The sequence below is a fragment of the Micropterus dolomieu genome, linkage group LG20 (assembly GCF_021292245.1).
Source record: "Micropterus dolomieu isolate WLL.071019.BEF.003 ecotype Adirondacks linkage group LG20, ASM2129224v1, whole genome shotgun sequence".
Classification (NCBI taxonomy): Eukaryota; Metazoa; Chordata; class Actinopteri; order Centrarchiformes; family Centrarchidae; genus Micropterus; species Micropterus dolomieu.
In genome coordinates this window covers 22,943,016-22,957,432 of record NC_060169.1, presented here as the reverse complement: position 1 = coordinate 22,957,432, position 14,417 = coordinate 22,943,016, and the positions used below count along the sequence as shown (strand labels likewise).

The 14,417-nt window shown below is 40.4% G+C and overlaps 1 protein-coding gene across 1 annotated transcript; it reads right to left on the bottom strand.

Annotated features, from left to right (window-relative positions):
• Positions 1-207: 207 nt before the first annotated feature.
• dna2 (DNA replication helicase/nuclease 2) lies at positions 208-13,998 on the bottom strand. The gene is made up of 25 exons (XM_046032813.1): positions 13,603-13,998; positions 13,067-13,123; positions 11,092-12,001; positions 10,649-10,763; positions 10,154-10,303; positions 9,267-9,450; positions 8,637-8,785; positions 8,292-8,414; positions 7,849-8,095; positions 7,602-7,716; positions 7,343-7,499; positions 6,968-7,159; positions 6,520-6,762; positions 6,278-6,391; positions 5,814-5,923; positions 4,036-4,145; positions 3,757-3,885; positions 3,314-3,406; positions 2,935-3,128; positions 2,464-2,553; positions 2,075-2,288; positions 1,554-1,643; positions 1,202-1,387; positions 933-1,079; positions 208-678 (listed from the first exon to the last, which is right to left on the bottom strand). Exons 1-25 carry the CDS (start codon positions 13,630-13,632, stop codon positions 625-627), a joined length of 4,203 nt encoding a protein of 1,400 aa, XP_045888769.1. The 5' UTR covers positions 13,633-13,998; the 3' UTR covers positions 208-624.
• Between the last annotated feature and the right edge of the window lie 419 nt (positions 13,999-14,417).

The following is a 14,417-nucleotide window of genomic DNA, read 5'->3' as shown; positions in this document are numbered from 1 at the left end:
GTACCATGTTTCACAGCATAGACATTAACCATCAGATCTGCGGCCTAAAGGAATCTGGCTTAAAAAAGCATATTGAGGTTCAGGAGATTTAGTTTGACGTCTTACCAATCCCCTCCACCTGTTTCAGTGTGAGTTCTTAGAGCCTAAACTGTACTGCAAAAAATTTGACAACAGGAAAACATGCCGAAACGTACAATGTTTGTTTCCGAGACTGTCATTTAAAATGTTTCTATTATAAAAACGTACAATGTTTAATCAGTGTGGTACCGATCAGAAGCAGTGTGAGCTTGAAAGCCTACATTTTCATCAGATCTCAGTCTTAGTGTGTTCATTAGTGTAATCTGTATCTCCAGTTACACTCCAACAAAGGCTTGTTTAGAAGGACACAAAGTAGTCACAGGCGGAGCAGTAAGATTAGGTGACAGGCAGGGACTGTAGGCTTCAAATGCCAATGACACCTCGATCAAGTATTGACTGCTCATATGTGTAATTGCCGCCTCCTGACAGATAATTTAGTGCTTATGCAGCTTGGCAATTAATCTCTGCCCTGTAGAGATGAACCACAGCCACTGGCTGCTCCACTGTGAGACAGACAGGTGACCTGAAACACCATCATGACTTCCATCACAGGGGCGTGCTTGGTAAGGCCTTGTGGGCAGCTGGCGGGAGCTGGATAATGTAAAGAAAGGGTTCAGGAAAATAAAAATACACAGCATTGAAGCAGTCTTGCAGCCTCAACCACCATTTGTTGGGAACACTGGTGACTTGCCGACTTTAAATGTACAGAACTAAAGAAAGAAACTCAACCAGATTTTGCAATAAATGATGAGTTAATGCTAACAGTACTCCCATTCAAGAGAATCAGATTTTGTTTTTCAAATGAAGAAATGTTCAGTGGTAGCAACAAGTTTAAACATGTATTTAAAGGATATCAAGTTCTCTTGCTGCAGATGGTTGAGTAGTTTCTCCACAGGTGCGTAGCGACGTAGCGTTGTGACAGAGCCCACCATCAGCAGCTTGTGCTTAGCCCTGGTAATGGCTACGTTCAGGCGTCGCCAGTCCTTTAACAGCTCTCCTAACTATGAGTGGAGAAGCAGCAGAGAATAGGGTCAGGTTCCCACTTACCTGTTCATTTGCTTGTTCATCCATGTAGAGAGACTGAGGCAAAGAGAAGAGAGGAGAAGGGGGGGGGGGCACTTACATTTCCTTCCTCTGCCATGCTCCTGACAAAAGAAAAAACTATCAGACTCTTGTCCCGTCCTTGATATCTGTCCACTGTATTCACCTCCACACCGGTGAAAGCAGAGGACTGCAGCAGAGCAGAGATAGTCTTTAACTGCTGTCTGTAGGGAGCGATAACACCTATATCACTGGGCTTACATCCTGCCTGAAGAAAGAAAAACAAGCAGGTTAGTTTGTGAAATGACTAGCTACACAGATGATCTCTCTATTTAAAAAATTTCCACGGTATTAAAAACACTTAATGAACTAACAATGAAGCCAGGCCTTTAAAAACCAACTGTATTATTCCATCAATTGGGAAACTGATGTACCTTTATCAGCAGTGAAAGCAGCTTGTGCACGAGAGCAGCCTCAGTGTGATTGCTTATGCCTCCCTGCTCCACAGACTCCAGTGCCGGCAACTGAAGACAGCAGCAGAGAGAAACAAAATGTAGTTCTGCAAAGTAATTGTCTTACTCACAAAAAAAAAAAAAAAAAGAAATCTCATGTGACAAATCACTTTCTTCAACAGGTGAAGGTGAAGCTGACTTAATTCCTTGACCTTTCACCTGAAGAAAGAGCTAATAAAGCCTCAGCTAAAAAAAAAAAACAATGCTGAAATGTGGCAAGTAAATCCATTTAAAAAAGAACAATAAAACATTTTAGGGTCACTAAAAGCTGACTGGGGAGGATGTACACCAATTTAACAAAAGTAATTTGTACGCTGCAGGTAATTTACTAATTTACAGTATTGCTTGATTTCATACCCCGGACGCTTTGGACAGTTGAAGCTAACCAGCACCTCAACGATCAACATCTTTTCTGCTTGAGGTGCACCGCATATTTTACCAACCATTGAGCAATCTAGGAAGCAAACAGGGTTTGTAGGCAACAATGTGGCCTGTATCCAAGCCAGGTCGTGCTGGGGGTCAGTCTTAGAGTAGGAAGTAAGCTCCGACTGGACAGAAAGCAGGAAGGGCAGGGTGAGCAGGGCCGTGGCTGTCCTCTCTGATCCACACTCCAGCCGGCCCTCATACATCAGGGAGTTACTGAGAGACATTATCTGCCTAAAAACACAGAGCACACACTATTTAATATGGAGTGGGACTCCTTTTGACTCTTGTCATGCTGTTTTATAGATGTCATGTTAACAAAATTAAGTTTTCTCTGAAATGCTAAAGCGAAACAGAGCGGCTATAAGTTTACTGAAGCTCACAGTGTTGTCTGTGTGTGTAGGTTTACCTATTCATCCGGTACTGTACATTGAGTTGGACCACTGCTTCACTATGGAGCTCTAGTCGCTTAAATAGACTTTCGTCCATGCCAAGTGACCTGGAAGAAAAATAAAGAAAGAAACCGATATTTCTATGGACATACTTTTAACTTTGATGGGTTCAGTTAAGTAATTAATGCAGACTGCCAACATGTTTATCCTTGTGAAAACTGACATTGTAGTTGTTTGTCCTCATGAGGGTAAAACATGAGACACTAATTTAATTACTTTACGCTTTAATTTACTTGTTTAATGAGATGTATGGGGTTGATTGTTCTTATGTAGTTTGTTTGATGCTTTGGCAATATTGTTGTTACACATTCATGCCAATAAAGCTAATATGAATTTAACTCACACTAAATGTCCTTAAGGTAATAGTTTTTTTTTTTTTATCCTCATTCAGACACACACACACACACACACACACACACACACTTTACCTGGCTTCCTGATTTTGCACTATTGGTGGCAGTTGCTGGTGATCTCCAACCAGGACAAATCTCTTGGCATAGAACAGAGGTCCCACACAGATGGGCTGACTGATCTGTGAAGCTTCGTCTACGATGCAGAAATCAAACCGGCGACGTGTGAAAATGGGATGCTTAATGCCCATACAGGTGGTTCCCACTACCAGCTAGAAAGAGAGAGAGGTTTGGTATTGAATGGTAAGACGTTGAATCGTTGTATTTAGGTTACTATCTACATGAGAAATGTCTTGAAAAAGGAAAAAAAATTACATCATATGTTAAATATTCTAAATAAAGAACTTACTCATATCAGTGTATATAAATCAGTCAAAGATGGAACATAACTCCTCACCTCCTTGTTATAAAGCTGCTCCAACTCCGACAGACTGTGAACTCCCTTCTTCCTCATACTTTCCTCTGTGTACGGCAGGATGTCTGGATGAACCTGGCGAAGGCGGCAGAAAACAAGAGTAAAATCAGAGCAAGTCAGAGGAGGGGATACTGTGAGGGGGGCAAAACAAGACATCTAGACTTTTGCATTTTTAAAATGTTCGTTTTTGGTGAATTGTTCCTTTCATGTTTTAAATATACATTCCATTACCCAAATGATACTACAGTGAAATATTACTGTATAACTTCAAATATATTTAATACTGATTTCTGGTTTGATGGGAATGGAGTAGCTTTTTTCCCCTTTTTTTAAAAACAGCATGACAGTTAAAACAAAATTGGGCCGTAAAGACTTATTGACTGTACAGTATTTTACACATTAAAATCACTACAACTATAGCGCACCTTCTGCCCCTGCCCAAGGCGCAGAAACCCAACCCGGAAACGCTTTAGCTTCAGCAGGATGTTGTCAACAGCAGAGTGGGTATAGCTGGTCAGCAACACACTGAACCCACATGCGTGAAGGATGCGAACCTGAAAGAAAGTGAGGAAGCGACAAAGAGCAAGAGGGAAAGAGAGAATGGTGGACGAGAGAGGGTTAGAGGTCTGGTCTCACTACGAAGTAATATGTTGATTTTATGGTTCAGGTAATTTAAAGTTCATAGATCATGGTTAGGAGTTTACCAGGGTGCAGATGGTTGTGGTTTTGCCGGTGCCTGGCATACCAACAATCAGTGTGTAGTCTTTAGATAACAATACTTTCTTCATGGCCTGCTTCTGGGGTTTGTTGAGACCTGCACACACAAACGCATGAACTGACCAAACGTGCATTCTCCGACACAAGTGAAGAGGTCTTTATATAAAGAAGAAGGAGTGGAACATTTTCTATCATCGATTTAAATATGAAACTACAACTTTGGCGACTGGGCAAAATTTCTGGTTAAGTGCGTTTACTAATTTTTAACCATGTAGTTGTATCGGAGATAAAATTTTAAACTAGATAAAAGCCAGATAAAGTTCTGAACTCCCTCTCCAACACTTTTAACTCTTCAGCAAAAATATTACAGCAAAGGAGTACAAAAGATTCACTGGAGGTTTAAGGGTGCTTTCACACCTGTAGTTGGTCATTTGGTCCGGACCAAGTGAAAAAAAATGATACACTGTTGCATTTTAGTTCTGGTCTGGTTCATGTTCATGCTGAAGTTTTACAAATGAGCAAAGAGAAGTAACCATGACGTTACGCAAACTTACAGGTTATTTGTTGATCGGACAGCTTTGGTGATTGTCATCCTGCATCATCAGGACCCACGTGGGGAAATCAAACTCTGGTGACTGACGAAGTTTATGCAGCACTTTAATGCTTCTGGTCTGTATCGCAAAGAGCTCACAAAGTAATAATTTATTATATTTATATAGCCTATTATGAATAATAACGTTTAAACAGGACATGAAGTACAGTAATAATCCAGGGCTTATTAGCCTATAGTATACCGTGCTATCGCTGTAACAAATGTTTTATGGACTTTTAATGAACCGACAGGGTAAACGGAGTACTACTTGCCCTCCTTTTTAACAGGTTTTAATCTATTAATCAGGAAAAATACCTGCGCTGACAAGTTGGGTATACATTACCAAATTATTTTCATAAACATAGCATGGCTTATACAGATCAATTTGAAGATCGCTGAACACATTTCGCGGTCAGCAGATGGATTTGTTAGTGGTTCAGCTTTTGGAAATAATGCTCAGATCACATCTCTGCTATCATAAACTGTGGTTGGTTTGTTTGCTTTCACATCACAAGCGAACCCCCCCTTAGTTTGTTTGAAAGCATTCTTGTTTGGTCCGCTTTTGGTGTGCACCCGAGTGCGATTGCTACGTTCACACCAAGGGGGAAAAAGAACTCTAGTGCGATTCAACCAAACTAAATGAGGCAGGTGTGAAAGCACCCCAAGTCTCTCACAAGAAAAAATAAAAAAAATAATAAAAACTTCTTTTGCACCACCTTTTATAGCTCTGTTTCTAAGCACGACCTCCTCTCTTGGCTGTTTTTCTTACTGGAATCAGCAGTTTCTCTGTCAGCTACCCAACAGATTTGAGTCTTGGTGGTCATACACCTGCAGATGTGACCCTAAACACCAAATATGTTGTAGCTAGTCATGTAGAAAGTCAGGCCATGTGACTGTTTTGAATGCACTGTGAGCTGAATTCTGCGCTGAAAAACAGAGCCCCAGTAGTTTTTTGCACACCTACACACGCATGTCCTTTTGTTGACCCCAGGCAGCCGGGAGAGGAGCAAACACACAAAGGCACACATGTGATTTGTAACACAGTTTGCAGAACAAATCTGCTATGACAGCTGCTCATTTGTAATGGACCCCACAGTAATGGAAAGTAGAACAAACTTCAATATAGAAAAGGGCAAAAGAAAGTAAATCAGACAGGCAGAGTAGTTTTGTCACCTTTGAGGATGTTGGCCACAGTGTCCTTTGCCTCTCTTGGCAGAACAGAACTGAGGTTGGAAATAAACTCTGGAGGACGAAGGTCAACAACCAGCTCCCTCAGACGATCACTGCACAGCAAAGAGCAAACATAAAATGTATGAAGTTGTAGTTTTAACTGTCATCTAGTTCATTTCCTATAGATAATGTAGTTTCCTAGGGCTGCTTGATTACGGCAAAAATCATAATCACAATTCTTATGGTCAATATTGAGATCACGATTATTTAAACACGATTACATTATTGTATTTATTGAACATAAAAATAAATGCTTCATTTTTTCAGGGTTACATATGCATGTCAAAAAAGATTTTAGAAATTAGAAATAGTAATCCAACGTTATTAACTTTAAATCTTAGCATCTTAGAGCACAAGAGGATGACAGCAACACAGTGTCCCTTAATACTGCATTTTACTGTACCTACCTGTCCTGAGAGTTTTCCATCAGTTTGGACAGATTGGTGAGGTGAGTGCTGAGGCCCACCACGCCTTCATCACCGTCCAATCGAAACAACACACCACTGAACTTAGACAGGTCTCTGTAAAACACATTAAACAACAAAACTGTTGTAAATCAAGTTAGCAACTTCAACTGAGCAGCGGCAGAAAGACAAGTCCAAACAGTTCACTGTCTTTTACTTGAAATACTTCATGGGTTTGTTCTCACCTGTCCAGAGTGCAGCTGATTGATGTCCTGCTGACCTCGCACAGGTAGCCTGTTGCCAAACCAACCAGACGACCTTCCTGGTCGCTTACAACGATGCGATCCCTGCTGGCCAGACCGCTGGTGGCCAGACCTTTCTGTGGCCCCACACTGCTTCGCTGGAAACGATGGAGGAAAACGCCTTCGGACTGCACGGCCACTGGACCACTGAGCTGCAGATTCCCCACACAGCTCCCATTCTTCTCACTAGAAACACAGGCAAGCAAATACAGCAATATGTTTTATACCATATGAGGGTCCTTTTTTTAAATTTTTATATACATCTCCAATACTGGATTTGACTTTACTGTGAGCGTTTCATAATGGCTCACAACAGGAGCTGGAACATTCAGTGAAGGCCAAAGATGAGATGAGTGTTTACATGATTAAATTTGATAGACCAGCTTCCTACCTCTCCTCAGCCGTCTGAAGCCACACACACTTTCGGCCATTCTTGGCCTCCATGGTGGCAGCCTCAAGGCAGCAGAGAAGCAGCCAATGGGAAAAATAGCTCAGATGTGGTGGGTTCAGATGAGCCGTCTCCTCTTGCAAGAAGTCACGCACAACGTCCTCGCAGACATCTACAGAGCTGCCATCCACCGCCCTGGAGGAAGGGTGAGGACAGGTGTTGAGAAAGAGGAAAAACAAGAGAGGAAATGATAAGAAAAGAGGACAAGGTAGACAGAAGAAATAATAGCTTAATGAGACCATTTAACTACTATTTAACTTTCATAAAAAATATAATGCTTGAGATTTCCATGGCCGCAAATAAGATGAAAAATTTTACTTCTCATATAAAGCGCAGTTTCTTCTCTGAGGACAATACTGGCAAGTTTGTCTGTTTGTCAGGATGTCAGGAAGTCTAGACAAACGGCTCCGATCCGCCTTTCTCTCCACACAGTTGTGAATGTGATGAACCAACTTGTTCCTCAGCTTCAGCAGCTCTGAGAAAAAAATAAAGTTTCATTATCTCTTATTAATGATGCATAATAACTTTTGATATCATTGTTCACAACTGGTGTTAAGCACATGTGGGTATAGTGTACCTCTGCGGTCCATGTGGCTGGGCACTACAGCATGCAGGTTGCCAGTCTTGAGGTAAAGCAGGAAGCCAGCTTCAGGACTGTATCTCTCCAAACTCATCAGAGTGTAAAGAATCACCTATACATCAAAAAACACACATGTATATGAACATTTTGAAGCCTTAATGTTACCTAAAATCACCGTAAACCTGCCTTTTCACCCCCACCAGTCTACTTGTGCACCTAGGTGAGCCCGCTGCAATCCACCAACCTGACTGCGATGCTCTATTGAGTTTGACTCCTTCCCAGTTTTCAGCTCCAGGGGGACGATCCTCTCCTCCGGGGTTCTGAGACTACTGTTTCGTTGTCTTTGGATTTGGACCCGTGCCGTCACATCGATTTTGCCTTTCAGACCAAATCTCGGGGACCACACGTTCTCCTCTATATCTACCAGCTCTGTAAGCGTGACAGCAGTTGCAGGGTCCTGACAGCTGCTTGGAGCTCTGCTGTTGCTAGGGCTGAGGTAATCAAGACAAGTTGACAAAACCTTAATTCTCACGGTTTTAGGTGATTACGTTTCAAACTCTGACTTAACTTTGCAAAAATATCCTTAGAAGTGTCACTTTTGACATTCACTGATTAATACCAGATATGGAAACAACACAACCAGGTAGACTCCTGCAGAGCTCAAAGTTTTGTTAGCAAACTACATACATTTTGAGGCTGATAGCTTTTGGTGTTGGCGAGATGAGGTATTCCTTTGCCCAATGTTCCAGTGAGGGCAGATAATCATGCAGCTCCTGCTTCATCTCTTCCTGGCTTACACCCAAACTGTACCTGGAGACACATGGACAAAAACATAACTGAACAACACAAAAGAACATGCACACGGACATCAGAGAAAAATGTGATACATCAAAAAACAACACATTGTTAAATCTACAGGAAACATTCACAAATAACTGCTCAGTGCTTCCCCTGCTGTTTCTTTATTTCTTGATTCGAGTGCTCTATTCTGAACTGTATCATTGCAAACAGGATTATAACCTAACCACGTACATATCTCCCAGGTACTGAGGACTGTGCAGGGCCTGGTCAGCCAGCTTAGACAGAGTCTCCAAAGAAAAATCTTTAGCTGTAGCTGCTCTCTGGAAGACTTCATGGACCATGGTGCCGTTCAGCATTTGCTTGGAGCCACCGTCAAAACTCTGTATCATGGCAAACAGAAAGAACAGGAAAAGGTATGTATGGCACTGTGTTATTGAGGTATGTGTAATAATAAAATATCAAAACCTCTTTGAAACAGTCATCATAAACAAAAACATAGAATTTATTGCACAGCTATTGCATTATGTAAGAGTCTTTTGTGCAAGCCGATAATACAGAATGATTTAGGAGCAGGACTCCGGAATAAACATGATATTTAGGCGCTAATGTAAACTGCAGATATTTTATCCAACACCTGTTAGATACAGACATTTCTGCTGATATACACAGCAAGATCTACACGTATGTGGGTACTTCAGTGTCATTATTGTGCACATGGGTGACATTATTAATATAAAGTAACTGTTAACTTGTGTAAAAAGTTTTCACTTCAAGATAAAATAGAAAATTTAAAAGAAAATACATAATAATCAAACAACATAAAAAGGAAGTGATATTAATTGCATTAGTAAAACCTTTTACCTTGAACATATCTCCCAGTACTGCACGCCTCATGCAGCGGATGGAGTTTGAGATGCTGGTGCCTGAAATTAGGCTATCAGGCAGTAAAACCAGGAAGCCCTGCTCCCTGCCCACTAACCAGGAAACACCATCAGAGCGGCCCTCCAGATGCACCACATCACCACGACAAACAGGCGTCATCTCCCTGGAAACACACATGGAATTCTAATTTTAGATGCATTTAAAAGACACACACAAAAAAAAAATGCCTAAAAACTACAATACATAAATACAACCATTTTCTAAACGCACAGTCCCCGATCGTCACAGATTGTCAATTTATCAGATAGACACAAATCATATATGAATGTGCAAACACAAAATAGAAATGACGACTTAAAAAGGTGACCTGTGGAGCTTTCTTATAAACAAACAAAAGTTAAGTTTACATTCAGTGTTTCTCACCAAAAGGTAAACAAAATGTATTGATGGCATTTTGTTGCCCCAATGCTACGTTTCGTGGCACATGTCTGCCACCTAAAGATCATTTAAATGTTGTGAAACCACTGGCAAGGCTGTGTTATAATACCAACCACATGTGTGTGCAGACAAACCTAACAAAACATGGATCAGCTCATAAATAAAACACTCCATGGCCTTACCAGAGGTTAAAAACTCCACATGGTACCATAAATAAATATCACAAGAAAAAGGAGAGAAAAGAAATGGAAGAAATGGACACATGCGTACATAAACACACAGTTTGTACAAATACTGTACACACAGACGTTGAAAAGTCAGTGCTATTTGCACAAATCCAGGCTGCAAATGGGCATTTTAGGGAAGAATGCAATGCACATTATATTGAAAATGTGAACAGAACAGAAGACCCTAACACAAAGCATTACCATCCATCCTTCAGCACACACGTCTCAGTTGGCCGTAGAGATTTGGAGCATGAGATAGTGAGTGTTTTGTGGCCAGGCCTCTCCTCCACATCTAAAACCCAGTAGCGGTTGTTAAGGCCTCCAGAAAGGATCACATGGTCTGGCACCTTACTGTAGGTACAGAGAGGACTTTGATTATATGTGCTTATGTTTTTTCAGTAATCTCAATATGAATGAATTCATTCAACTGGAAGAACAAACATGTAGGTCTTGGTCTCATTAAAAACTTTCCAGTCACAAACTCACTTCAACCATGAGGCTACCATCAGCCCATAGAGGGATTTGGACTGACACACACTTTTCAGCAGGTCATTGGTCACCAAGTTATGTACTTGAACCCACATATGTGTCGTGCTCCCTCACTTCTGCTCGATCCTTCTCCCTCTATGTCCTTGACATCAGCAAATATATCATCATCTAACCTGATTAAACTTTGCACCAACATGCGTTTCTCACCAGGGTTTTTTGGATTTATTCCCTGAGTCAAGACCTTCATTATGATCCATCTGCTCCGTAAACCAGCTCTCGTCCAACCTCTCTTCCACAGCACACGCTGACATCATTCCTGTAGCTTTTTTGGTGTGAAAAAAGTAACAAAATTTGAAAAATAGTTAGCAGGGAATAAAAACACACTACATTCAAAGACATTTTAGTATCTTGTCTGAAAGTCTGCATTCCTGATAGCATATTTTTAACTAATGGTCCATCACACTTTGCTTAGTAGAAACACTTTTGAACTCCATGTTTTTAATAAAAGATGCATCAGTGGCAGTTCTTGGTGGGGACAATTCTACAGTTTTTTGCAGTCAAATCATTTCAACAACATGCAGTCTTAGTGAAAAGAATCACAATTACATACAAAACAAGTAGTAGGTGTTAATCATAATATATCAGGTTACCTGCAGCCCTCTCCCGATCAGATGTCGTCATGTTGTCTCCGTCTCCATTTCTTCTTGTAGCTCCTCTCTTGTTAAGGTCTACCTCTCCCTCCCTTCTCTGCGGTGCAGTTGTGATAGTTTGTGCACTAGGCTGAGCAGTAAGAGTATTTTCATCCAGACAAGCGTGTGTGTTTCCATCAGCTTTCACCTCACTTGCCGTCTGTTCTGTTATCACAGTAAAACCACAATCTTTCCCCTTTTCCTCATGTTTTCTCTGTTCCCCAAAAGAGTGGAAAGAAGCAGACTTCAGTGACATCGTTTTGTGTTTGTTGCCATTAATGACCGCTTCAGTATCTCTGCTGTGACCCTCTGACTGGTCAGTGGGGAAATGAGGTGTCTTCACAGGGCCAATCACAGGCCTTGTTACTTTGAGGTTGCTACCAGTGGGGCTGAGCGCATTTCTTTGTGCCAGTGGATTGGCAGTCCTTGGTCTCTTGGCATTGTACGATTCTTGAGGAGGGCTGAGGAGTCTTTTTAGGGAGCTAGAAAATCCCTCTTCTCTCTTGGTTTTCCCTCCCTCCTTGGCCATTGCTCTTCGTACACTCTGTCCTTTGGAGCGGGGACTACGGCAGATGGGGGACAGTTGGCCGAACATCTCCAGGCTCGCTACCTCTCTGCTGGGCTGGGGGCTCAGTCCACCCGGATCTCTGGAAGAAGTAGAGGAAGCAAGCCTGATCTGACTGTTGGGAGTCTCAGGCACAGTGAGGAGAAAATCTGGCGAGGAGGGGGGGAGGTTTTCAAGGTCCCCAAGGATACTCCTCTTTAAGGGGGAATGGGGTCTGAACGTGGAGGTTTCACCATGTTTGATCTGAGGTTCAGTCTTGGAGAGTTCAGTGCCAGTGACGCATAGCTTTGTGGAAGATGAAAAGTCCTAAAAGCAACACAGTCAAATGAGTATTTCCATACAAAACTTAAACAACTTTGTGTGGTTAAGTGTTTATGTAAATGAGAGAGAAATGCAATAGGGCATTTAGGGGTTGGCAATATGCCCAAAAATGTCGATCATGATAAAATATTTAACATCATTAGATATTATACTAAAGGCTGATTTTTGCTCCCAAGTAAAAGATGAAGAAACCAGATGGTTAATTGTGGTTTTAAACTTTTCTTTATAGTCAGAGAGTGGATTACTTAACAAATCGTTTTTCAACAAATATGCATGAGTAAAATGCAGTAAAATCTTTTTTCAGTCCCTTTTTCTCAACAAAATAAGTATCTTAATAGATATTTAGAAAATGAAGTGCCAATTCATTCGTGATTCAAATGAATTAAATAAAAAATGTATTGAACATTTATTAAACATTTGTGATATTGTTACTGAGGAAAATTATGTTGCAATAATTATTATTGTTTTACTGCGCAGCCCTAAGTGCATTACAGCAGAATAGAAACAGATTAAAAGAAAAATAACACAAACTAAAAATACAGAAAAACAGAAAAGAGACTAGTGAGGAAATAATAGAAGATAATATATGCATAAGAAGATCAAATACATTTATACAGAAACGCGTTAACTAAAAACAATATGATGGAATGTAATGAGAGTGACAAAATAATGTGCCGCCAACACAAAACAAAAAGCACAGAGGAATTAGAAAGGTAGATTCTGTAATTTTGTTATCCTTATATGGTTATATATGTTGTCTTGTCATGTTCATAAAGGCTGTATTATGGCAATTAACAATTAAGTACTTTAATTTTCTGAGCTTATCTGATTGTTTTTACTGGGTGAAATGAACAGTATTTACCTCAATGTGCTTGACCATTACATACACATTTCTAATAATTATCTCTCAAAAGTTCCATCTGACTAATTTATCAATAATGGCATGAAGTAATAATATCAAGACGGGATTTTGACATCATGTCATGTCAAGGCTTAGGAGAAATAAGGAAAAAAGCAAAGAGACAGACAGAAAAATATAACCCAACGTACCTTCTGTTGGTTTTGAGAGGAAAAGAAGGATGATATGTTCTTCTGGCCTCCTGGTGCCTGACAGAAACCACAAAGCAAACATTTACTGGCATTTGCACTTTTTGTTTGTTGTCCAACAAGACACTTAAAGTTAAAGCAGAGTCTCTTGTTTCAAATGGCTGCAGCAAATTTGATATTAGACTGTAGAAGAGACTGCGGGGTTCACAAGTTACCATGCATTTATTCTCCGTTAACAGCAATAAATCTGTATCATTTAGATACTGGCATACACAGGTTACATATTTACCTGAAATGCCATTTAAACATCAGTTGTGTGAAACATAATTTTTTAGATTTTTTTGAATGTATGAATGCGGTGTTTTCTGTTTCTGTTGTTCAAAAATCAATCAATACAGACAGACACACAGCTGAGTTAAGTGGCAGACATTTAACGGTTAACGTTACAGCTCCTCATTAAAGGCGTAGTTACTTTTAAATCCTCCTACTGGTTTTGTAAGATAAAACAAACAACAGCTAGTAAAACCTTCTGAACTCACCTTAGTTTTCTTCAGTTTAGTTCTGTTCATGGTGACTCTTGATTAAAACACAGGCAGGTGTTTGTATTTATGTGCGTTTACTCCTTCTTCCAGAGGTAAATGAGCTGTTAATTGGCGATGTTTTTCTGGATAAAAAACCGACAACGGTGACAACGGAAAGCTAACCTCACCAGCATCAGCTAACGTTACAGCGATCCGAAGAGAGTTTGCTTCATTTTGAACGACTGTGTATCTTCACGACCTTGAGATCATATACTAACCGAACAGCGTTAGCCTTTCCCGTGAAAACTACCGGAGCATTTTAATGTTTGTGGTCATCTCGACGGTTGTCTCTTCCAGTGTCTCTAAGATGCTTAAACGTCTGGCGCGCCAAGGTTTCAGCTTCGCGCAACGGAAATGACATCAGGCGCAGTTCCGCTAAAACACTAAAGGCGAGTTCAATCTCACAACGTTTTGCATCGACTCACCAATAAGCAACATTTTTCTTTTGGTTTCACTAAATTGCAACTATTTACTATCACATTTACAATTTACAGAAATAAACATGATATACGGAAGATAGATTAAACCAAACAGCACAGACACAGTGAATAATAAATTAATATACCACTACAGCATAATACATATTAGAAAGTTATTACATTTTCATGTGTAAGTGTGTGTTATGGCAGAAAATTGTGTCCTCTTGCATTTAATCTCTTATGTATGGTCTTTTAATATTATTATTATTACTATTATTGTTATGTCTTATAGATATCCAGTATATGTATTGTGTTTTTATCCTTAACCTTTCCCTCCTATACTCCTTATGTTAG